This window comes from Stenella coeruleoalba, assembly GCF_951394435.1.
Source record: "Stenella coeruleoalba genome assembly, chromosome: 14".
Taxonomy (NCBI): domain Eukaryota; kingdom Metazoa; phylum Chordata; class Mammalia; order Artiodactyla; family Delphinidae; genus Stenella; species Stenella coeruleoalba.
This window is the reverse complement of record NC_137160.1, coordinates 599,497-626,584: the sequence shown is the minus strand read 5'-3', so window position 1 is coordinate 626,584 and position 27,088 is coordinate 599,497. Positions and strand designations below refer to the sequence as shown.

Here is a 27,088-nt window from a genome sequence, read left to right as displayed (position 1 = left end):
AAGGGGTGTGGAGGGGGCTCACCAAACTGCTAACAATGGTCACCTCAGGGCGGTGAAGTTATTTCCATGTTGTTTGAATTTTCTTTTACAAATACGCTATAAACAGAAAAAACATCTTTTAAAACAAAAGTTTCACAAAGGGTTTAATGACATAGGATATGTTTATGATATGTAAGGATTTCAAAAAGAATCCAAATTGTTAGTATACTATGGGCTTGAATACATAAAAAGTACATATGACTCTCAAATAAATAAGGGAAGAGGAGAATGCAAAATTCCATCCCTGTAAACTCTCACTGTTTATACGCAAGGTGTTCTGTGGGACAGTGAGAGAATAAAACCACCATCCGATGTTCTCCCCTCCCTCCCAGAGGCCCAACTGGAGGGGAAGCTGCAGACCCAGCGACATGCGTGGAGTGAGCCGCGTCCAGGCCACGGCGAGGCCCGGGCTGCCCGGCAGTGCCTGCACAGTGGCCAGCTTTTCCAGGACAAGCTCTTTCTGGACGGTGGGCGGCTCTGGCTCTGTTTGCTTTTTAATGAGCTACATCAGCACATTCTCTCCCCCCATCCACTCCCACTCCAGGGGTGAACACCGCTTCAGGCGTTTTGTTTTCTGCATGTTCCCACGGTACAGCAGTGGCAGAGTTTTTGCCCTTTTTCACAGTTGGAAAAAAAAAAGGAAATTCTCCAAACACACGAATTTCCAGGAATCAGTGACAATTAAAACAGCAAATGTGTCTCATGAAAAAGACCCCAGAGCAGAGGGGTGTTTAACTGCAGGTTCTCCTCACACACTTGTTCCTGTATGTGTGGGCGCATAGATGAAGCTGATCCAGCCAAACCACATCTTCACCCCGCCCTCAACACACAGCCTCAAAACCTTAGGCAGCATCTGAGGAAAGCGAGTAAAACGGGGAGAGAAACAGAGAGATTCAGCTGCGGCAGCTGAACTGTCAGACCCGCTGAGCGCTTCCTGCTAAGCAGTAAGCCACCAACGTAAGAGCCAAACACGCCTCCTGCTAATTAATGACGCATCCAAGGAAAGCGTCTATAAGCAGAATTTGCAGGCCTGAGACTTTTAAGGGTCTGCCAGCGTCTATAACCAAATTTTCAACGATTCTATACGTTTCACTTTGAAGAACTTCCCTTAATTACTTTTTGCGGCAACACGCTTAAGTGACATCACAAGCAAATACCCCTACCTCCCCACCCTGCCCCAGTCATGCAACTTTCCGATAAGTCAAAAGTTTTAAAATGTGTCTTCCTCATTCTAGGAACCCCAAAGAATGCTAGAATGCCAAGAGCAGTTAACAGACACATGTAAATGAGCAATATTTACACTTATTTTAAAAGTAAATAGTTGAGAGCGCTCTAATTGTGCTGGAAATCTTTTGGTATAATTGTCTTCAACAAGCCTCCTCGACACCCTGGGAGGCCCCTTACCCCAGGGACAGAAAGCAACTGAAATTCCATCAGGGTTCCTCCTCTGGTCCTGGGCTGGGACCTGGGGGTAAAGGGCATCTCTTAAGTGATGAGAACACAGGGGTTGCTAGTATTGGGAGGGTTTATTTGATGGGTAAGTGGTGACAAGTGAGTGTCTGCACTTCCTGTTTATTCTGCTAAAAATAGACTCCCAGCTCCTTTGCTGGTCTCGTCCTGCATTCCCTCTGACTTGGGTCGGTTTCCCCAGTGTTCCTGCAAGCTCGGGGAGGACAGGAGTATGCAGGGGATGGAGAGGATCTGTGGTCCAGGTTCCCCACTGTGACTACTTCATCCTGGTAACGGCTCTTCTTCTTCCCTTAAATGGGCAAAGCATTAAAGTGAAAGGCATAATGACATCTTTTATTCACCCAAGGGAAACACCCCACAGCTGGTAACAGTAGCCAGCCCAGGACAGAGGACTGACAAAGTCTACTAAACGCAGAAGGAAAGAAGTCTGCAGATGTGAAGGCCAAAGGCATGGTTCTCTGCCCCCTGTGGACACAAATGCCCCTGACGGGGTCCCAGGAGGGCAAAATCCCAGTCATCGCTGGCCTGTTGTCTGAGCGCCCAAATGCAGACTATCTACAGCTGGGTTCTTAACTCTGCGCCCCAAGAACCCTCAGCAATCTCATGAGGCCTGGGAACTCCTCCTCAGAATAATGTTCTTAAATGCATAAACTAAGAGACATGGGATGACAGAAGAAAGAAATTCCTTTGAAGGCAATGATCAAAGCAAGTGTGGGATACAACACTACATATGCTTTCTCACTAATGCATTCAATAACAATCTGCACTATTTAAAAATAATGATTACTGTAAATGATATTCAAGATCTCTGGCTGATATGATCACATGATATGAAAATGCTATCTGTGATTTCTACTGGTAACAATGTTGCAGGTCCTGCTAATTTTACTGTGCCTGCCACTGACATTCCCAATGAGTTCAAGGATGGCAGCCAGGGAAGCCCCTTGGGAGCCACTTGGGTGTCCTGAGCGCTGTCTTGAGTCCCAAAGCCCGTGCGTCAGGACAGCAGGTGGTGCTTACAGCTGAGGCCACAGCGAAGAACAAAAAGTCCCTATTACCAGGGGAAAAGACGATTTTAAAAAAACCTGTACAAATAAATGAGTTAAAAAGTCAAAGTATTCACACGGATTGAGGATGGCTGAAGTTTGGAAATAAAGGCTGGAGACGAGCCCAGATGACTTCACTCAGGGCCGAGACTCAGATCCAGGAGAGTCTGGTTTGGATCTCATACTTTTAATTTTTAACAACTTTACTGGGATATAATTTACATCCCATAAAGTTCACCCATTTAAAGAGTATAATTCAATGGTTATTACAGAGCTGTGCAACCAGCACCACTATCGAATTTCAGAATATTTCCATGATCCAGCAAAGAAACCCTGTACCTCCCACCCTCATGAATGTGCCTTCTGTCTCTACAGGCTGCCCATTCTAGACTTTTCATATACAGTTGATTCTCGTTATTCACAGTAGTTACGTCTCACAGAGTCTCCATGAACACTGCATTACTGAACACTGAACCATGGCTGCCAGGAAATACAGGGTCCTGTGAGCCTCTGATCACAGCATTTTCATCCACCGAGCAATAAACTTGCATTAGTGTGTTTCTGGTTGAGACGCCGGATTTCATATACACTATTGATTCATTAACACCAAACACATGGCCAAGAGCGTTTTCTAAGTAAAGCACATCCCATGCACCCTGGGCTCAGAGAAGCCCTACGGCACTCTGGCACTACGCTTGGGGCAATGTTAAACAGTGAAATCACACGCACACACACGCACACACAGGAGAATTCTGGGATGACGGTAGAGAAGGGAGCACCAGGGACACCCCCCACCTGGACAACAATGGCAGGACCTGTCTGGGGTAACTAATTTGCAAATCTGAGGCCTGTTGGAGGCTCACGACTTCAAGGGGAAGAACTAGAAGGTTACTGCCCTCAACTCTGGTTCATTTCAGGTCTTAGCACCCACCCATCGCACCCCCAGCCACACAGCAGGCAGCTCTGCATGTATGTCTAGAGCAGCTTGCAGGAGCCAGGGTGGGCAAAGAGGACTCTGCCCTGCAAACACCAGGAATCTGTGCTCTGATGCCGACTGCTGCGTCTGATCGCAAAGGTGCAGCCAGAGGCAGGTGGCCACTGTCGTCACACTTTCCCCCACTGCTGCAAACCCCTCCCCAAGAGGCTGAAGTGACCTGAAGGGGATTTCAAACGTGAGTGCCCTTTCATCCCCCCTTTTTCTCTTTTCCCCTTTCATGAACCAGACATTAAAGACTAGGACATTGAAAAACAACTGCGGAAACCAGAAAGTGACTGTGTGTGCCCAAGGAAGTCTCAGAAAAGACCTCAGAAGTTATTAATTTTACACCTCATGCTGATGGCTTGGCAGAGAAAGCCTACAACAATAATTTTAAAAAACCAAAAAAAACAAAAACAAAAACAAAACCCCCAGCAAACCCTGGGGGAGGGGTAGAATCTGATTTCCAGAGTTGCCATGTTATTAGATTAAAATGTCCAGTGTTCAACAAAAAATCACAAGGCATACAAAGAAATAAGAGAGTATGGCCCATTCACAGGAGAAAATAATTCAACCGAATCTGTCCCTGAAAAGACTTAATGGCAGATATATTAGACAAAGACTTTAAAACAGCAGTCCTAAAAATGCTCAAAGAACTTTAGGAATATGTGGAGAAAGTAAAGAAAAAGTATGAACAAAATGGAAATATCAATAAATATACAGAAAACCTAAGAATAAACCAAAAAGAAATCCTGGAGCTGAAAAGTACAATAATTGAACTGAAAGATGCCCTCGAGGGATTCAAAGGCAGATCTGAGCAGGCAGAAGAAAGAATCAGTGAACTTGAAGATAGGGAAATGTAAATCATCAAGGCTGAGGACTAGAAAGCAAAAGATTGGGGGTGGGGGGAAAGAAAATACCCTAAGGGGCCTGTGGTACACCATCAAGAGGACCAACATATGTATTATGGGAGTCCCAGAAGAGGAAGAGAGATAGAAAAGAGCAGACTATCTGAAGAAGAATGGCTGAAAACTTTCCAAATTTGAATAAAGACATGAATATAAAATTCAAGAAGCACAGCAAATTCCAAATAAGATGAACTCAAAAAGACCCACATTGAGACAAATTTTAATCAAACTTTCAAAAGCCAAGAACAAATAGAGAGTCTTGAAAGCAGCAAGAGAGAAGCAAAATCATCACGTGCAGGCCATCCTCAATAAGATTATCTGCACATTTCTCATCAGAAACTTTGGAGGCAAGTAGACAAAGGGCAATGTATTGAAAACGTGGAAAGAAAAAAACCTGTCAATGAATAATCCTATACCCAGTAAAACTGTTCTTCAAAAGTGAGGGAGAAATCAAGACATTTCAACATATACAAAAGCTGAGGGAGTTCATTACCACTAGACCTGCCCCGCAAAAAATGCTCAAGGGAGTCCTGCTGATGAAATGAGAGGACAGTAGACAGAATTTCAAAGCCAACTGGAGAAATAAAGATCTCTATAAAATTAAATATATGGGTAATTATAAATGCTATAGTATTGTAACAACGTTTTAGACTGGACTTTTTTTTTTTTTTTTTTTTTTTGTGGCTATACGCGGGCCTCTCACTGCTGCGGCCCCTCCCATTGCAGAGCACAGGCTCCAGACGTGCAGGCCCAGCGGCCATGGCTCACGGGCCCAGCCGCTCCACGGCATGTGGGATCCTCCCAGACCGGGGCACGAACCCGTGTCCCCTGCAACGGCAGGCGGACTCTCAACCACTGTGCCATCAGGGAAGCCCCAGACTGGACTTTTTGTTTTCTACATGGTTCAAAACATTAACACATCTTTAAAAAAAGAAAACAATTATAAGTGTAAAGCCAATATTAAGGTAACTTTGATTTGTAACTCCAAATCTTCTTTTCTACATAATTTAGGAGTCTAATGGACTTAAAAGAATTATTAATTTACGTCTGGGGGCACACAATGTAAAAAGATGTAATTTTGTGACATCAACAACAAAAGTAGTAGGGATAGAGCTGTAAAAGAACAGAGTTTCTGTATGTTACTAAAGGTAAGATGGTATGAATTCAAATTACAGTGTTATAACTTTAGGATGTTAAATGTAATTGTCATGGTAGCCAAAAAGAAAATAGCTGTATAATATACACAAAAGGAAATGAGAAGTGAAGTTAAACATTTCACCACCAATAAAACCCACAAAAGAAGATAGGAGTACAGAAAATGAGTAACATAAAAGACAGTCTTATATGTTACTATAAGACATATACTAAACAAATAGCACAATGGCAGAAGTAAGCCCCTCTTATCAGTAATCACCTTATATGAAAACAGATTAAACTCTTCAATCAAAAGACAGAGATTGGCAGAATGGATAAAAACATATGTTCCACCCATAGGCTGTCTGCAAGAGACTCACCTCAGACCCAAGGACACAAACAGGTTGAAAGTGAAAAGATGAAAAATGATATTCTATGCAAAGAGTAATCAAAATAGAGCAGGGGTAGCTATACTTACATCAAATAAAATGGATGTTAAATCAGAAAAGATTACAAGAGACAAAGTATAACACTATATACTAATAAAAGGTTCATACAGCAAGAAGATATAACAATTATAAACATTTATAAACCAAATGACAGATCATCAAAATATATGAAGCAAAGCCTGACAGAACTGAAGAAACAGACAGTTCTACAAGAATAGTTGGAGACTGAAATACCCATCTCACAATAATGGATACAAAAGCCAGACAGAAGATAACTAAGGAAACAGAGGACTTAATACAATAAACCAAATAGATCTGACACACACGGAACACTCCACCAAACAACGACCACATACACAGTCTTCTCAAGTGCACATGGGACATCTTCCAGGACAGACCATATGTTAGGCCACAATGTAAGTCACAGAAGATTTAAAAAAGACATCATACAAAGAATCTTCTCTGTTTACAATGGGATGAAGTTACAAACCAAACAGAAAACTGGAAAATTCACAAAACTGTGGAAAGTAAACAACACACCTTTAAACAACCAATGGGTCAAAGAGGAACTCACATGGGAAGAAAGAAAATACTTAAAGACAAATGAAAATGAAAATAAACATACCAAAACTTATGGGATGCAGCAAAAGTAGTGCTAAGGGTAAATTTATAGCTATAATGTTTGCATTAAAAACCAAGAAAAGCCTCAAATCAACAACCTAACTTACAACTTAAGGAACTAGAAAAATAAGAACAAACTAAACTGAAAGCTAGCAGAAGGAAGGAAAGAGTAGAGCAAAAATAAAAGAAATGGAGTATAGAAAAACAGTAGAACACATCATTGAAACTAAATGTTGGTTCTTCAAAAAGATCAAGAAAATCAGCAAATCTTTAGCTAGATAAACTAAGAAAAAAGAGTGAAGCCTCAAATTACTAAAGTAAGAAATGACAGTGGAGACATTACTACCATTTCTACAGAAATAAAGATTATAAGAGAGTAATATAAACAATTTTACACCAACAAATTGGATAACCCTGATGAAATGGACAAATTCCTAGAAATACAAAACCTACCAAGACTAAGTCAAGAAGAAACAGAAAATCTAAATAGACCTATAACTAGTAATGAGATTGAATAAGTAACCAAAAATCTCCCAACAAAAAAAAGCTCTGGACCTGATGGCTTCAGTGGTGAATTCTACCAAACATTTAAAGAAGAACTAATACCAATCCTTCTCAAACTTTCCCCAAAACTGAAGAGGAGTGAACACTTCCCACCTCATTCTAGGAGGCCAGCATAACTCTGATGCCAAAGCCAGACAAAGATACCACAAGAGAAGAAAATTACAGATCAACATTCCTTATGAACATTGATGCAAAAATACTCAACAAAATACTAGGATACAGAATTCAGCAGCAAAGTAAAAGGATTGCATACCATGACCTAGTGGGATTTTTTTCTGCAATTCAAGGATGGTTAAACACAAAAATCAATCAATCAACAACATGAAGGGAGAAAAAAATCACATGATCATCTCAAATGATGCAGAAAAAGCATCTGACAAAATTCAACATCCTTTCATTATAAAAACACTTCACAAAATTAGAAATAGAAGGAAACTACCTCCAGATAATAAACTATATGTGAAAAACCCACAGCAGACATATACTCAATGGTGAAAGACTGAAAGCTTTTCCTCTAAAATCAGGAAGAAGGCATAGATGCCTGCTTTCACCACTTCTATTCAACAAAGCACAGGAAGTCTAGCCATAGCAATTAGGCAACAGAAAGAAATAAAAGGCATCCAAACTGAAAAGGAAGAAGTAAAATAATCTCTGTTTACAGATGATATGACCTTATATGCAGAAAATCCTAAAGATTCCACAGAGAAGCTGTTAGATCTAATAAATGAATTCATCAAAGTAGCAAGATTCAAAGTCAACACATAAAATCAGTGGCATTTCTATTTATAAGCAAGGAACAATCTGAAAAGGATATTACAATAACAATTCCAGTTATAAGAGCATCAAAACTTATAAAATATTTAGAAATTAACAACCAAGGAGGTGAAAGTCTTATACACTGAAACCTTAAAACACTACTGAAAAAAATTAAAGACATAAATAAATGGAAATATATCCTATGTTCATGGATTGGATGACTTAATATTGTTATAATGCCAAGATTACCCAAAACAATCTTACAGATTCAAAGTGATCCCTATCAAAATCCCAATGCTATTTTTTTTCTTGCAGGAATAGAAAAACCATCCTAAAATTCATATGAAATCTCAAAGGACTCTGAGTAGCCAAAACAATCTTAAAAAAGAGACTAAAACTGGAGGACTCACACTTCCTGATTCTAAAACTTATTACAAAGCTACAGTAATCACAACAGTGTGATACTGAGATAAAGACAGACATAGAGACTGATGGGATAGAATAGAGAGCCTGGAAATAGACGCTCACATATAGTCAAATGATTTTTTACAAGGGTGACAGGACCACTAAATGTTTAAAGGACACTCTTTTCAACAAATGGTGTTGGAAAATAGGATATCCACATGCAAAAGCATAAAGTTGAACCCTTACCTAACATCGTACACAAAAATTAACTCAAAATGGATCAAGAACCTACACTGAAGACCTAAAACTATAAAACTCTTACAAGAATACGTAGGACAAATGTCTTATGACATTGGATTTGGCAATGATTTCTTGGATATGAGACCACAGGCACAGGTAACAAAAGAAAAATTAGACAAATTGGACCTTGGGAAAAATTTAAAATTTTGTACATCAAAAGACACAATCCACAGAGTAAAAGGCAACCCACAGAATGGGAGAAAATGTTTGCAAATAATATATCTGATGAGGGATCAATATTCAGATAAATACAGAACTCCTAAAACTCAACAACCAAAAACAAACAACCTAGTACAAAATGGGCAAAAGACTTGAATAGACATTTCTCCAAAGAATACATATGAATGGCCATTAAGCAAGTGAAAAGATGCTGAACACCACTAGTAATCAGGGAAACACTAATCAAAACTACAATGAGCTACCACCTCACACCCATCAGGATGGCTATTATCCAAAAACCAGAAAGCAATGAGTGCTGGTGTGGATGTGGGGAAACTGGAACCGTTACACACTGTTGGTGGGGACGTAAAATGGAACAGCCACTGTGGGAAACAGTATGTGCGTTCCTCAAAAAAAATCAAAAATAGAATTACCACGTGACCCAGAAATTCCACTTCTGGGTTTATACTCAAAGAGGGTCTCAAAGAGATATCTGTCACTCATGTTCACAGCAGCATTATTCACGATAGCTTAAATGTGGATGAAACTCACGTGTTCATCAACGGATGAGTGGATAAGCACAATGTGGTTTCGTCATAGAATGGAAGGAGGACTAAATCGTGACACAGGCTACAACATGGATGAACCTGAAGGACGTGATGCTCAGTGAGATGAGCTGGCACAAAAGGACAAATCTTGTATGACTTCACTTATAGGAGGTACTCAGAGTTGTCAAAATCCTAGAGACAGAGAGTGGAGTGGTGGTTGCCAGGTTTGGGGGAGGGGAAATGGGGAGTTACTGTTTAAAAGTCAGAGTGATTCAGTTTTACAAGATGAAAAGGGGACGGATGGTGGCGGCTGCACAGCGCTGCGAATGTGTTTAATGCCACTGAGCTGAACGCTTAAGAGCGGCTATGATGCTAAAGTTTATGTTGTATGTATTTTAATACAATTTCACAAAACAAAGCAGTACAAAAATGTGGAAAATGTGGCATTAAATAGACCATGAAAAGCACGCTTGTTCACAGCGTGAGCTGAAACAAGCGGGCAGAGCAGTGCCTACTTAGCCTCGTCTGGAACATGCGTTGGCAACCTGTGCACGTCTGCAAACGATTGTGAAAGGGCCCTGCGTACTGATGTTGGGTTACAAACAAACTGGACTGAGTTCACAAACACAGAATCTGCACAGGGTGAGGACAGATCATAAATGGAATCCTATAACCCATGGCTGTTTCATCCACTTGGCGTTCTTTCCCATCCATACTGCAGTCTGGACCCTTTAGTACTTTGTTCCTTTTTATGGCTGAATAATATCTCATTGGATGTATATACCACATTCTGTTTATCTATTCATCCACCACGGAAACATGTTTTCCATATCCTAGTATTTTGCTGAGGGGTTTTTACATCTATATTCATAAGGGGTGTTGGTCTGTAGTTTTACTGTGGTGTCTTTGTGTGGTTTGGGGAGGGGATTAGTAAGTGGCAAACAAATTCATTTTCCTAAACATCACTGTGGGTCTATTTCAACATCTATTAGAAGAATGACTCTTCATTTGTGATGGTCAAACAATTTCCTCTTACAATACACATCAATGTACAGAAAGTTATTAAGTAAACTACAGACCAGGTGTGGTTACAGTAAGATCATGAGGATGGCATTACTGTGACCCAAATCTCAGGACCCACGCTGTAGGGAAAGGACATGGGACGTGAGTGTCACCTCCAGAGGAACCTCATCTCTGCCCCACCCGTGACGGACAGCCCCTCTCACACGGTTAGCGAGTCCTTCCTGAACACGCAGGGCGCCAGGATGACTCCTGCTTGCCGCCGTCCACAGAAACACAACTGCCCTCGCCTCTCCCCCTGGGATGCAGTCTTTACAGTTGGACTCCATTGAGGAGAGTGAGAGGAGAGCCCCAGTCTCCCCAGTGATGGAGCGAGGGGCCAGGCTTTGGGACCATCAGGAACATTTTCCTCTCGAAGCCTGACAATAACCTGAGGTAGGTTCTCCCCCTGTACAGATGAGAACATTAGGGTGAGGGGTCGTAGAGCCAGCGAGAAAGTGCTGGGGGCAGGGTATGAATGCGGCTCCCTGCCGTCACCTAACAGAGAAAGGCAGGGGCTGGAGGCGAAGCCTGCACCCTTACAACACAGGACGGCTAGAAACCCTAAGGCAGCTAGTTAAACTCTGGGCTGTTCCTCTGAGGCCAAGGGAAAGAGAAAAAGAAAATAATAAAGACAGGAGGCAGGGCCTGAGCCAGCAAGCTGAGCAGCAAAGCCATCCGAGCGACCCGCGGAAGCTGGTACATCCCCGCCTGCGGCTTCCCGCCTCACCTGAGCTTCGGTGACTCGACAGCACAGGCCGCCAAGTGTCCCTAGGGCTGCCCTCACAAAGGGCACGAGTGCCTGCGGCGGTGCTCCCAACGCAGCAGTACAGAGACGCCTGCTGCCTACACAGGTGGCAGAGCCCGTGTGCACATCCGTCACTCACAGGGCTTCACACCCACTACTCACCCTTCCGCACCCTGTGAGACAACACCGCGACCTGGGATGGCCAGGGCAGAGCTGTGGACGTGGGATCTGGACCACGCGCCAGCCCTGGGAGCAACTGATGATACAACACAAAGAGAGCAGAATAGAGACAAGGGGATGGGGGCGGGGGGGGACACAGGCCAATCGAGACCAGGCCTCGCCGAGAGGGTGGACGGACGAGAAGAGGCACCCAAACGACGTGAGGAGCGGCAGGCTCCCCGCGGCCCCTGCCGCTCCACAGGAGAGCGAAAGCCAGTTCCCCCAGGCCACCGTGAGGAAGTGACAGCTGTGTTGACTTTCGGTACCATCAGCAGGACACCCAGGCTAAACCAGGGCTGCAGATGCACAGCTTTCTGATCTAGTGCCAGGGAACCAGCCCGAAGTGAGGTCAGCAGATCCCCTGCCGTTCCCTTGCTACACACTCCCTTCCAACACCACAGACGAGAGGACAGCAGCAGCCAGTGTTCAGAGCACGGGCTGCCGGCCAGCACGCTCTGAGCACTCGGCATGTGCGGCCTCCCAACCTCGGGACGGCTTGGCGGGCGAGCACGCTTCGAACGCCGTCATGCAAAGGGCGGGACTCGGGCGGAGGAGAGAGAGCCAGGCACCTGGGCCCGCACTTCGGCCTCCTGCAGTCTCACGCTTACCAAGCCTGGCTCCGGCTCCCGCAGCCTGGAGGGCGCCCCGCCCAGCACGCTGTGCTGCGGCTTCTAGTGTCCGTGAAGCTGCCCCACTGCCCCAGAGGCTAAGACCGTTCTCTCTCCTGCGCTACGCCGGAAGTCCACAACGGCGAGTACGGTGTCCCCACCGCCATGCTGCTCCCCCGGGGTGGTCAGCACTTGCTGCGGGCACAGAGGTCTGCTCAGGGAAGGAGGGACGGTCGTGACCAGGGCAATCATAAGGTGCCTCTTTCTTTAACCTCAGGCCTCGCCTGCAGGTGGCTCTTTTCTTCAGGACGTTATGTAGAATGTTAGGGTTCTCCCAAGTTCAGAGACGATGAAACAAATCTAACACGCAGCTCTGAGAAGTGACTCCACAGCAGGGTGCCCCACCTTTCAGCCGTTAATCTGTGTTAGTGACTTATTCTCACATAAAATGATATTGTTCTTACTTACAGCAAAGCTAGGCCTTCAGAGCTAAAAGTTGACTAAAGTTATAATCTAAAGCTAACATTTTTTTCAACCCTAAGAAGACAGTGGAAAACATATACTAACAACCTTAAGTTTCACTCTTGGGTGACTGGCTAATGCATCCAGTTAAAATACTGAAAATATCGAGATTATTTTTCCTCGGTATTTACAAATCATAAGTCAACACGATTTCAGGTGGAAAATGCAGCTTAAATATTGTTAAGCCTTTCTAAGAAATTAACGTCGACCAAACAGATGTTAATTTCTTTCGTCTCCCACCAAAGGCTAGAAAGCAGAATAACATGGTTCTGAAATTACAGACAAAATAGAAAACTGTATTTATTTCTTAAACGAGTGCCAAGCAAGAGCACGAGCTCAGCCTCCTCGGTACCTCGTTTCTGGATGAAGACCCTGAGCAGGGGGTTTGCGCTGGAGACCGCTTTGCAGAAGTTGTCATCGTTGTTGATGGGCAGCAGGTCGCCATGCACGTCCGCGTAGCCGATGGTCACCTCGGTGTTGGAGATGTGATGGGTGTGCACAACCAGCTTGTAGAAGTCTTCGAACTTTCCAGGCTTTTGTCGGTCCAAGGAGAACCTTCGGAACTCGGCTCCAAACTACAACGAAATAGACAGCGGGTCCGCGGACAGCAGGGAAAGGGCAGCAGCGCTGTGGCTCGTTAGCCTGACAAAGGAGCACTTACAGGGCCTCCAGGAGGCCTGGGACACAGCTGCGAACGGCACCCCAGTCCTCGGGGCTATGCGAGCCCTGAGGGGAGGGACCGGCTCGCTTGAGTGCAGGACAGGCGCTGGAGCTCAGTTTGTGGGGGACCCTCACCTCCTCTGAGGACGCTGGGGCGCATCTCCAGGCCCAGGCAACAGCACAAGCCCGGGGCAGCCTTAGACACTCAAAGGTGGGAGGGAAGCAAAGGCCAGCTGCAACTTCTGCACTCTTTCCTAAGGGCGATGGGAAGTCCTGGAACAATTGTAATATTAAGGAAGGAAACGACTTGATATGATTTGCATTTTTAAAAAGACCAAACGGCTGCACTTCAAAAGGATCAGATGCTTCACAAATCTCTGGGGCAGGAGCATGGGTTCTGGACTGGCCAAAAGGACAGAGCAGGTCTTTTCAAAAGAGATGCTATTCACTCTCCTGTTGTAGGAAACATGCAGGGCCCACCTCCTTCCTGTCAGCCCCTGGCTCTGGCTCAGATGCCCACAGAGTTGCCTGCAGACCTCCAGGCCACCTGCCAGGGGAGGACCCTGGGGCAGCTCCCATAGGCCGACTGTCCTGCGATCTCAGGAGAGGACCCTGGGTCAGCTCCCATGGCCAGACTGTCCAGTGATCTCAGGAGAGGACCCTGGGTCAGCTCCCATGGCCGACTGTCCCACGATCTCAGGAGAGGACCCTGGGTCAGCTCCCATGGGCCGGACTGTCCCGCGATCTCAGGAGAGGACCCTGGGTCAGCTCCCATGGCCGGACTGTCCCGCGATCTCAGGACACCGCCTGTTTGTTTGGCCTGAGGCTGCTGGCTTAGGACATGCTGTTGTCCCGCACTTGCCAAAGGGACCTTTATTCATCAGGCAGGACAGATTCTGTGCCCTTGTACATAATTGACAACTAATTATATTGGTTCCAAAATACACAAAAATGAAATGTCTAATGTTTACACAAACTAATAGTTACATCATCTGGACATTATGTCAACTACTCAAGGGCAATGCGACTCAAACCATACAGGTGTGAGTGGTTCTGAACTTTGGGGAGGCATCAGAATCACCTGGAGGACCCCAGAGTTCTGGAATTGCCTGATTTGGAATGCAGCCCAGGAATGTGCATTTTAACAAGTTCCCAGGAGAAGCTGATGGTGCTGGTCTGCAAAGCACACAGACAAAACCACAGGTTTAAAGGGTTAGTCTTCAGACCTCAACCTCCACAGATCTTTTAGAAACAGAGCCTCAGATCCCATTTCCCTTTTAAAAAGCAAAGGACAACACCCATCCTGCACTGCCCCAGGAACGAAAAACTTCAAGTTTGGGAAAACCACCTTCAATGGCTAATCGAAACTGAAGCCTGGCTCCGCAAGCCAGGGCCCAGGGGAGCACTCTCCTTCATCCCCTGCTGCTGCCAGAGATGCCTCCCCTTGAGACGGGGTCCCTCTCCCCTTTACTTAAAAGACAAGCCCCATTCTCCTTCTCAGTATTTTCTCCAAGCGCTCACAAGAGCAGGCTCACAGTGAGCAGGGCGCACCCCACGCCTTACACACAGGGGAGACACCCCGGCCGGCAAAACTTCCAGACACAAGAGACGAGCAGACAACACAAGGTTAATGGCATTCTTCATCATCAGTTATCCAGTCACATCACGAATGTTTATTTCAACAGCGGTCAACCACCATCCTTCCAGTCTCATATATCTCACACATGCTGACTTCCAGAGCAATCAGTTTTCATCAGTCTATGCCTTATTCACTAAATACACAAGAAGAGCTTCATCATGTCTAATGAAACCGGGTATTTTTGACTTTTATATATAATTCCCAGTTGAATATTCCCCCAAACTGGACACAACACACTCACTTTCATCCAAAGGACACCAGGGAACTCTCATTCTTCTCCCTCACGCTGGACTTATGCCGCATCCTGCAACTTAAGTAATGAGGAACAGCATGCATTAAATAAGTCAGCTCTGCAATGTTTTAGTCCTAACTGCACTTGGTAATTAATTTCAGATGAAGTTTCATTTGTTTCTCAGTTCTTTTAATAATTTCCCTCAAAGTACATGTTAATTTGAAGTGCAAATGGTTCTGGCTTTTTCCTGACAGAAAGTCTGATTTCTGTTGGATAAAGAGGCTGGCTTTGTCAGTCCAGCTGTATGCTGAATATGCTTTAGACGCTGAATGAGCTCCACAGTTGGGCAAAGGGAGGTGTGAAATGATAAAAGCATTTTTTCAAGCTTTCTTTTATTGTGGCAAAATACACACGACATCCACCCTCTTAACCATCTCAAGTGTGCAGTTCCGTGGCATTGAGTACGTTCACACTGCTTACAACCATCACCACCGTCCATCCGCCGTAACTCTTTATCTTGTAAAACTGAAAGCCTATACCCGTCAAGCAATAACTACACATCTCCCTGCCCCCCAGACCCTGGCAACCACCACTGTGCTTCCACTGTGCTTCCTCTCTCCCTCCCTCTCTCTCTCTCCCTCTCTCTCTCCCTCCCTCTCTCTCTCTCTCTCTATATATATATATACACACACACACACACACACACACACACACACACACATATATATGCATATAATTCTTTATCAGATACATGCTTTGTAAACATTTTCTCCCATTCTGTCTTTTACTCTGTGGATCTGGGTCCTTTAAGTAACCAGCGTGCTGGGAGGGAAAGCTGGACTTTTTTTTTTTTTTTTTTAAGCTGGACTTTTGATACAGTTCTGTAACTTACTTCCTAACCTAGGTCAGGCACATTTAAGGCAAGTTTTTCTTAAAACTTTCCTTAGTAAGTATTGAACTTCATTTGAAATTGGTAATGGAGTGAGCCATTTTATGGGTCTGATTATCGGATAATAGGTGAAGCTCTGCGGTCACCCTTTCGTGAGTCCTGCCGTGGGAACACAGTCCAGTGAGATGCTGAACACCTTAAAGGGGTGGTGAGTCTCCAGTGAAATTCACTGCTGGTTCAGGCATTTCATAGGGATCCCTCTACCCTAATGCAGTGGTCTCCAAATGTCACATACCCCTCAAGAATTTTGGAAAACCTACCACTATGAAGAGGATAATATACTTTTAAGTTGGCATCTAAATTCTTCATAATAAAAATAAATAGTTGCAAAGGATATAATTTCCAGCATGCTGTAAATATTTCATTTAAAAATATTTTATCATATGATCTTTTAAATATAGTCAGTGAACTCTAAATGCCATAGTGATTTGATACTACTGTCACGCATTTTAAAATAGAATGAACAAGCTCTTTTATAACAATCAGAAATTCAACAAGGATGAGAAACCCCTGCTCGCCACAACTAGAGAAAAGGAAGCCCATGCACCGCAACGAAGACCAACGCAGCCAAAAAAAAAAAAAAGAAAGAAATTCAACAAGGTTCCTTTTTCTCTTTGATCTCGTTTCCATTACACTGCTCCAAGAGAATTTAACCCTGATATTTTATCCTAATAATTTATGCTTGATTACCCTATCACTCTTCTCTACAACAAAGTTAGATAAATTGAAATTAAACATTTTCCCCAAGGCCATAAGGCTCTCCTTGTGAAAAGTATTTCCAAGTTGTTTCTAATGGGTGTAGAGTTTTAGTTTTGAAAAATGGAAAACGTTCTGGAGTGGATGCGCAACAATGTGAATGCAATTAACACTACTAAAGTGTACACTAAAAAATGGCTGACGGTAAACGTTATGTGTGTGTATTTTATCACATTTATAAATCAAGTGATGTAAAATAAACAAAACTAGATTTTTACAGTAAAAAGGTTTCTAGGTTGAGTCATTACAGTTATTAAATCAAGTTGGGACACATTTATAAAACCTGACAAATAATTATTAGCCTTCCAAAGCAAACATTTAAAAAACCTTTTAACAGAAAGTATTTATTGCTAAATGAGGCAAGGGCAGCATCGATTCTTCTGCTGTTTCTTGTTGTTGTGGTGTTGGCACTGCGAAGCCTTTTCACATGAAGCAGGAGATAGGCACAAAGATGCTCAGCCCTGTGAGTCTCACCAAGTCTTGGGCCAGAAGTAACCACAGAGCAGCCTATCATTAGAATTATTGCAGACGAACTATTCGCTGACAATTCAATTAGGACCACTTTCAAGTTTTTTGAAAACAAAGAATTGGAAAATACTTGACTTGGAAGATTTATTGCCCAGTCATTAGAGCCATTCACTTTTTCAATTTCTGGTAACTATACCGAGAATTATACGACAACGAATTGTGCCGGCTAATTCCTTCATTTAGAGGCAACCTGTCTGATCTGATAGAACAGGGAAGTAAAAATATAAAATTAGTACCACATGCCAATATTTTTAAAAAATAAAATAGTTTTGTCATAGTAAAATTGGACCCTTACCTAACATCATTACAAAGATTAACTCGAAATGGATCCATGACCTAAATGTAAGGCCTAAAACTATAAAATTCTTAGACAAAAACATAGGGCAAAAGTTTCAGTCCATGAGGTTTGATAATGAGTTCTCGATATGACACCAAAGGCACAGGTAACAGAATTAAAAAAATAGACATTGGACTTCTTAAAAACTAAATTCTGTGCATCGAAGGACAGTATCCACAGAGTAAAAAGGCTTTAAACAGTGATAAATACAGTCGTACCTCTGTATCAGCAGAATCCTAAGAAGCCCAAGTCCCTTATAAGATGCCACACTGTACGCATATAACCTGCGCACATGCCCCACCCCCACACTTTAAACCAACTCTAGATGACATGTAATACCTAATACAATGTAAACACTAGGTCAATAGTTGTTGATACAATGTAAATAGTGGCCAGTGCACACCAAATTCAAGTTTTACTTTTTGAAAATTTCTGTAACTTTTATTCTGAATATTTTCTATCCACAGTTGGTTGAATCCACGGATGCAGAACCTGTGGACACTGAGGGTCCACTGTATTCAGAATATATACAGAATTCCTAAGCAAAATGTTATTCAGCCTTAAAGAGGAAAATTCTGGCATCTGCTACAGCATGGGGCCTTGAGGACACTATGCTCGATGAAATCAGTCAGCCATGAAGGACGATACTGTAGGACTCCACCATATGAGGTACTCAGAGTCGTCAGAATCATAGAAAGTCCCATGGTGGTAGCCATGCGCTTAGGAGGAGGGGAAAATGGTTAGTTACTGTTTAATGGGTATAGAGTTTCAATTTTATAAGATAAAAAGAGTTACGGGGATGAATGGTGATGGCTGCACAATAATGTGAATGCATTTAACATCACTAAATTTAAAAATGATTAAGATGGCAAATTTTATATTCTGTGTATTTTTAAAATTTATTTATTTATTTGTTTATTTAGTTAGTTAGTTTTGGCTGCGTTGGGTCTTCATTGCTGCACGCAGGCTTTCTCTAGCTGCGGCGAGTGGGGGGGAGACGCTTCATCGTGGTGCGAGGACTTCTCATTGCGGTTGCTTCTCTTGCCGCAGAGCATGGGCTCTAGGCGTGCGGGCTTCAGTAGTTGTGGCACCCGGGCTCATGGGCTTAGTTGCTCCGTGGCATGTGGGATCTTCCCGGACCAGGGCTCAAACCGTGTCCCCTGCATTGGCAGGCGGACACTCAACCACTGCGCCACCAGGGAAGTCCCTGTTCTGTGCATTTTAACACAAATTAAAAAAAAAAAAGATCTAGGGTTCCTTGTCAAAATGGCTAATTCTAGATATGAGTCAAGAACTTTATATGACCCCGTGAATCTCATCCTTCTAAGAAGCAAGGAATTATCAAAGACTGTTAGGGTCATATGAAAAGGACTCAGGAAGTAGTTTGAATGATCTCCCAACAGCTGAAGATGGGACATTTGTGCATTTATCATCTATAAGGATAATAACTGCTATGGATTGGAACACATCCAATATGCATAAATAATGCATATTTGTTTATAATGAGAACCAAAATTTTGTTTATTTGTTTATAATGAGAACCAAAATTTTATTTTTTACTTTTTGGAGGGTGCCAGGGAACCAACCTACTACTTTGAAATAAGTAAATAAAAGGAAAGAATCAAGCACTTTCCCCAAAGAAACAACATTAATTATTGGGAAATTAACAGATGTAACAACTCCTTATTTCCCAAAGCTTGCAGATAAATAAACTGTCATTCCATTATTATCTTGACAATATTTATTGAATTTTACAGCTGACCCCACCTGTTATTCCCACAATAGGACAGTAAAAATGGGGGAGGGGGTTCACCTCTTTAAATTTTTTAGTTATCTCAAATATGAAATAATTAAGTCAGTAATCAAAAATGAATCGGCCTCTAAATGAAATGTACTTTTATTTCCTTTAAAAATATTACATAAGTAATAAAATGATCATTATAATTAGAAAACAAAGATTTACCTACACATCTATTTTGACCCTCTTTCCCTTCAGGAAGAAGGGATACTTCTGACAAATGCTTGTTGAATGAATAATACCTAGAACTTAGTTGCTACAAAAGTAATATGCTATTGAGTACACTATGTTACTGATAAAGTCCTTTGTCAACAAGAAGCTTTTCCTTGGTCAAGAAGCAAGGAGACAAAAAAGAGTGGTAGAAACCCAAGATAGCTAAGACCTGGGGAAGTACAAGTTATTTGTTGTTCTAAATGAATCTTGAAGTACTTCTAGAGCAGTGGAGTCATGATCTGCAAAACTCTGTTCCTCCATAAAAGCAATGAGAACCCTGGCAAAGGTCGTGAAAAGTCAACTTTTTGAGAATTCTGGAAATTAACCAAAGGTTTGCAAGCAATAATCCACGGTGCATTTATTCCAGAAAAGCAGCTGAATCTCGGAACAGCAAGTTTTACGGTGTTTGAACTTCCCCCGTTCCTCAGCTTTGAAAACAAGCAGCCAAATAGCTTTACAGGGGGCAGAACCGGCTTGGAGCTCACCCAAAAGCCCCATACTTAGAGAACTGTCATCTTTAAACGTGTCTCACAAGTCCCTGGAAAAGCCCTGTTCACAGGGCTTGTCTCTATGTGACCTGAGTCAGAGATCACTCATCGGGAAAAGCCCTTTCCTCAGGACATTTGTTGAGAACAACCAGCAGCAACTGTTTAATGATTAAAGATTATAAAATAAAAGTTCCATTTTTAAATGGAATTTTTACAACATGAAGGAAATTATATTCTTTCTAACTATATTTATTACAAGAAAACTTAGATGTAAACTTCAAAATATGTTATCTGTTCTATAGAGGTAATTCTCAAAATTCTTTTAGGGGGTTGTAACATATGAAGATTACTGCATTAGGGTATAGGAATCTCTACAAAAGTACCTGAGTCAAGTACCAGCTGGGACAAACACAATAAAAAGAAATGCTGGGGATTCCCACCTGTTAGGATGACTACTGTCAAGAAACAGAAAACAAGTAGTCGTGAGGATATGGGGAAAGGGAACCCTTGTGCACTGTTGTTAGCAATGTAAAATGATACATCCACTGTAGAAAATAGTATGGAGGTTCCTCAAAAAATTAAGAATTACCATACGGCCCAGCAATTCAAATTCTGAGTATACCTCCAAAATAACTGAAAGCAGGGTCTCAAAGAGATATTTGTACACTCACGTTCATAGCAGCATTATTCGCAACAGGCTAAATGTAGAACCAACCCAAGTTTCTATCAACAGATGAATGAATAAGCAAAATGTGCTCTATCCATGCGATGGAATGTCATTCAGCCTTAAAAAAGGCAGGCAATTCTGGCATATGCTACAACATGGACGAACCTGGGAGACAGTATGCTCAGTGAAATGAGCCAGTCACAGGAAGACCAACACTGTATGACTCCACGTACATGATGTACTTAGAGTTATCACAAGCACAGAGACAGAAAGTAGAACGGTAATGCCAGGGGTTGGGGGAGGGGGAAACTGGAAGTTACTGTTTTTTCTTTTTTTGAAGGGAGGTCACTTAGTACACCTTCTTATTTGTTGTTGTTGTTTTTTGGCTGCGCCATGCGTCATGCAGGATCTTAGTTTCCCAAGCAGGGACTGAGCCCGTGCCCCCTGCCCTAATCACTGGACCGCCAGGGAATTCCCAGAAGTTATTGTTTAACAGGTATAAAGTTTCAGTTTAACAAGATGAAAAGAGTTACGACGATAAATACTGGCATGATTGCACAACAATGTGAATGCATTTAATATCATTAAACTGTACACCTAAAAATGGCTAAGATGGTAAATTTTATGTTATGTGTATTTTACTACAATAGAAAAATGGAGGAAAATTTTTAAAATGCTGGGGAATGAGGTATCCATAGAAGGCTTTGATAAGCTCTGATATATTCCTGGAAATATAAGGGCGCATTCATGTGCAGGACTGTGTGCATGGTCAGGAAAGACATGAGAAGGTTGTAATCTCTCATATCTGGCTGACTTTGAGATTCTGTGCAATCAGGAAGTGAAGGTTAAAGCCAAGTTGTAAGCTACTGAAGTGTTGACTGTGTGCCCCAATACGTGCCCCTTTTGGTACGTATAACCAAAAGGACTGGAAACTTACTGGTTAAAATCACTTGAGGAAATCTGTGTCCTATCATCAGATGACCATGAAGCTAACTAAGCAGAGCTTCAGTGGTCATCACATAAGAGAAAGAATACACTTTTTTACAGCATTAGTCCAGGAAAAGTCACTCAACAAACCAACAGCAGCAACAACCACAAACCCCTGAGGGAAGAGTCTGGCTTTCAGAGTTATCATGTCATGTTATTTAAAATGTTTAGTTTTCAACAAAATTATGAGATATACAAAGAAATAGGAAAAAATGGCCAGAGTTAAATAAAACAGTCAATGCAAACTGTCCCTGAGGGTGCCCAGAAGTTGCACTTACTAGACAAAGATTTTTAGATAAGCTACTATAAATATGTTCAAATTAAAGGAAACCATGTATAAAGACTAAAGGAAACCATAAAACAATGTCTCACCACTAGAAAATAATAGAGACTAAAATCATTTTTTAAAAAAGAACCAAACAGAAATTCTAGAGTTGAAAATTATAATAACTGAAATGAAAAATTCCCTAGAGGGACTCAGTAGTAGATTAGAGGTGGCAGAGAAAGAATCAGCAAACTTGAAGATAGGCCAATTTAGAGTATCCAGTTGGAGAAGCAAAAGAAAAAGGAATGAAGGAAAATGAACAGAGCCTCAGAGACATACGATCTGTGCCGTACTATCAAGCATACCAAGAAACACATCTTGGAGAAAATCCTAGAGGAGAGAGAGAGAGAGAGAAAGGCGAAAGGACATCTGAAGAGATAGTGGCCCCAAACTTCCCAAATCTGATGAAAAAGTTTAATCTACATATCCAAAAGTTCAACAAATTACAAGTAGAATAAACTCAGTGAGACCCACATCTAGATGCATCATAGTCAAACTACCAAACTCAAAACCAAACAGAGAATCTTGAAAGCAGCAAGAGAATAACAATTTGTCACGTCCAAATGATCCTCAATAAATTAACAACTGACTTCTCATCAGAAACCACGGAGGCTAAAATGCTGCGGAATGACATGTTCCAACTTGTGGGTGGAAAAAAGAATGTCAACCAAGAATTCTATATCCAGCAAAACTATCCTTCAAAATGAAGGAGAAATGAGACATTCTTAAATAAACAAAAACTGGGAGAATTTGTCACTAGCAGAACTGCCTTACAAAATACTAAAGCCATCCTTTAGGCTGACATGAAAGGACACTCTACATTAACTTAAATTCACATGATGAAATAAAGAGCACTGTTAAAAGTAACTACATAGGAAAAAAAATAACTACATAGGTATGTACAAATGTGTTGCTGTTTGCTTGTAACTTTTTCTTCTCTCTGATTAAAAGACAAGTGCAAGGACTTCCCTGGTGGCGCAGTGGTTAAGAATCCGCCTGCCAGCCTCTTCAATAAGTGGTGCTGGGAAAACTGGACAGCTACATGTAAAAGAATGAGATTAGAACACTCCCTAGCACCATACACAAAAATAAGCTCAAAATGGATTAAAGACTTAAATGTAAGGCCAGAAACTATGAAACTCTTAGAGGAAAACATAGGCAGAACACTCTATGACATAAATTACAGCAAGATCCTTTTTGACCCACCTCCCAGAGAAATGGAAATAAAAACAAAAATAAACAAATGGGACCTAATGAAACTTCAAAGCTTTTGCACAGCAAAGGAAACCATAAACAAGACCAAAAGACAACCCTCAGAATGGGAGAAAATATTTGCAAATGAAGCAACTGACAAAGGATTAATCTCAAAGTTTAAAGGATTAAACTTTGCAAGCAGCTCAATAACAAAAAAACCAAACAACCCAATCCAAAAATGGGCAGAAGACCTAAATAGACATTTCTTCAAAGAAGATATACAGATTGGCAACAACCACATGAAAGGATGCTCAACATCATTAATCATTAGAGAAATGCAAATCAAAACTACAATGAGGTATCACCTCACACCAGTCAGAATGGCCATCATCAAAAAATCTAGAAACAATAAATGCTGGAGAGGGTGTGGAGAAAAGGGAACACTCTTACACTGCTGATGGGAATGTGAATTGGTACAGCCACTATGGAGAACAGTATGGAGGTTCCTTAATAAACTACAAATAGAAGTACCATATGACCCAGCAATCCCACTACTGGGCATATACCCTGAGAACACCATAATTCAAAGAGTCATGTACCAAAATGTTCATTGCAGCTCTAATTACAATAGCCCGGAGATGGAAACAACCTAAGTGTCCATCATCGGATGAATGGATAAAGAAGACGTGGCACATATATACAATGGAATATTACTCAGCCATAAAAAGAAACGAAATTGAGCTATTTGTAGTGAGGTGGATGGACCTAGAGTCTGTCATACAGAGTGAAGTAAGTCAGAAAGAGAGAGACAAATACCGTATGCTAACACATATATATGGAATCTAAGAAAAAAAATGTCATGAAGAGCCTAGGGGTAAGACAGGAATAAAGACACAGACCTACTAGAGAATGGACTTGAGGATACGGGGAGGGGGAAGGGTAAGCTGTGACTAAGTCAGAGAGTGGCATGGACATATAAACACTATCAAACGTAAAATAGATCGCTAGAGGGAAGCAGCCGCATAGCACAGGGAGATCAGCTCGGTGCTCTGTGACCACCTAGAGGGGTGGGATAGGGAGGGTGGGAGGGAGACGCAAGAGGGAAGAGATATGGGAACATATGTATATGTATAACTGATTCACTTTGTTATAAAGCAGAAACTAACACACCAATGTAAAGCAATTATACTCCAATAAAGATGTAAAAAATAAAAATAAAAAATTTGAAACATTAAAAAAAACGATGAATGTTGGAAACTTCAATATTCCACTTTCATTACAAAATAGAACTAGATAGAAGATCAAAACGGAAATAGAGGACAATACTAGACCTAACAGTCTATACAATATGACACCAAACAACTGTGGAATGCACATTCTTCTCAAGTGAACATAGAACATTCTCCAGGATGGACCACATTTTAGACCCTAAAACAAGTCCTAATAAATTTAAAAGGATTGAAATTATACAAAAATATGTCTTCCAACCAAAATGGAATGAAATTAGAAATCAATAATAGAAGGAAATTGGGGAAATTTACAAATATGTGGAAATTAAACAACACACTCCTAAATAACCAATGGGTTAAAGAAAAAATCACAAAGGATATTAGCAAATACAGAGAGATTAAAGAAAATGAAAACGTACCATAGCAAAATTTATGGGAATCAGCTAAAGCAGTGCTTAGAGGAAATTCACAGCTATAAACACCCATAGTAATAGAAGAAGAAAGATATCAAAACAATAACCTAAACTACCACCATTAGAAACTAAAAAAGCACAAAAAGAACCCAATGCAAGCAGAAAGTAAGAAATTATAGAGATTAGAACAGAATGAATGTGATAGAGAATAGAAAAAAATACAGAAAATAACAAAACCAAAACTTGGTTCTTTGAAAAGATCAAAGATCAACAGAAGTGACAAATCTTTAAGTAGGTGGACCAAGAAAAAAAGAAGATTCAAACTACTAAAATCAGGAGTGAAAGAGGAAACATTACTATTGAGCTTAAGGAATTAAGAAGGATCATAGGCATCCCAGTAGTAACAATCACACCTAACACCCAAGAAACTCCTTGAAGAATCGACTGGTTCTAGAACTGGTACACAAAATACATAAGATGAGCCTAGGAAATTTTATAACACCAGAAAGTAAGAAAGTGCTGAAAACAGAAACAAAACACATCATCATGGGGGTATGTCAAAGGAAACAGGAACCAACTGAAAAAGCTCCCAATTGCTGAAGCTGGAACCATATGAGCAAGAAGATCAACAAAGTATACTGGATTATAACTCAGCATACAAAATAAATGTCCATGTGTCCATAATGACATAATAAATGGTGAATAAATAAATGAGAGAGAAGAGACGGATCTCCCATGCAGAAGAACACCAAATAATTTAGGTAGATACACCAACTTCAAGGAGGTAGAACTCCTTAAGTGTAGGCTGCACACAGAGTTCATTCCAAAGAATACAGTATGGAAAGGGAGAGAAAGAGTAACTTTAAGTGGAGCAATCTGGCAAACATTCTCAGCCAGGTCATCAAGGTCAACATCGACAGTGATAAGCCATGTTGATGGCATGTGCCCTTGATGTGGTGTGATGAAAATGACACTTCCTATAACCCCAGTATAATCACGAGAAACACAGCAGGCAAATCCCAACTGAAGGATAATCCACAAAGGATCTGACCATTACTCCTTCAAAGTGCTGAGGTTTTCGCTGCTTGAGCTGCTACAACAAAATACCGTAGCCTAGGAAGTTTAAACGACAAATATTTCTTCCTCACAGTTCTGGAGGCTGGGAAGTCCAGAATCAAGGTGTTGGCAGATTCAGCATCTGGTGAGAGCTCTCTTCCTCATTTGCTGATGGCCGCCTTCTTACTGTGTGTCCTCACATGATGGAGAGCTCATGCATCTTTTCCTCTTTTTATAAGGACATTAATTCCATCATGAGGCTTCTACCCTGATAACCTAATCTAACCCTAATTACCTCCCAAAGGCCTCATACCTCCAAATACCTAGAGTCAAATTGGGGATTAGGGCTTCAACATATGAACTGAATTCAACATTCAATTCACAGAGGTAATAAAAAACAATCAAAGTCAGAGAAATTGTCATGGTCAAGAGGAGCCTAAGGAGACATCACACAAATATGATGTGGTATCCTGTACAGGATTTTGAAACATTAGGCTAAAAAGAATACTAGGTGAGAACTAAGGAAAAATAAAGTATGTATTTCATTTAAATGTATCAATATTTACAGACTATAACAAATGTACCATTAGATTTGATTTTATTAACATTAGACGTTAATAACAGAGGAAACTAGATGTGGCACATACATGGAAACTCTCTGGGCTATCTTTGCAACTTCTCTGTAAATCTAAAGCTGTCCTAAAATTAAAAGTTTATTTTTTAAAAGTATGACAAGGGAATACTACTAATAACTGTGTGTCAACAAATTTGATAACCGAGATGAAAAGGACAGACTGCTAGAAATACACAGATTACCAAAACTGACTCAACAATAAACAGACAATCTGATTAAACTTATTGCAAGGTATTTATTTAATTTTCAAACTGCCCACAAAGAAAAGCCGATGCCCATATGGCTTCACTGGAGAATTCTAGTAAACATTTACAAAAATAATACCAATCCTTCACAAATCTTCTAAAAAGTAAAAGAGGAAGGAACATTTTCCAACTTATTCTATGAAGTCAGTATTACCCTGGCAAAGCCAGAAAAAGACATTACAGGAAAAGTAAACAACAAATCAATAT

General features: G+C 41.5%; 1 protein-coding gene across 2 annotated transcripts in view; it reads right to left on the bottom strand.

Moving 5' to 3' along the window:
* PARD6G (par-6 family cell polarity regulator gamma) overlaps nucleotides 1-27,088 on the bottom strand; it is a 107,869-nt gene that overhangs the window by 58,658 nt on the left and 22,123 nt on the right. Inside the window, exons 1-3 of one of the 2 annotated variants that reach the window (XM_079941701.1) lie at nucleotides 15,072-15,090; nucleotides 13,327-13,464; nucleotides 12,884-13,106 (exon numbers count right to left, since the gene is read on the bottom strand). In XM_079941701.1, coding sequence (XP_079797827.1) covers nucleotides 12,884-13,106; nucleotides 13,327-13,464; nucleotides 15,072-15,077 — 367 coding nt within the window. In that variant the 5' untranslated portion in view covers nucleotides 15,078-15,090. Of the gene's footprint in view, nucleotides 1-12,883; nucleotides 13,107-13,326; nucleotides 13,465-15,071; nucleotides 15,091-27,088 lie in introns of those variants that run through there. The other variant, XM_079941702.1, reaches the window with a different exon arrangement.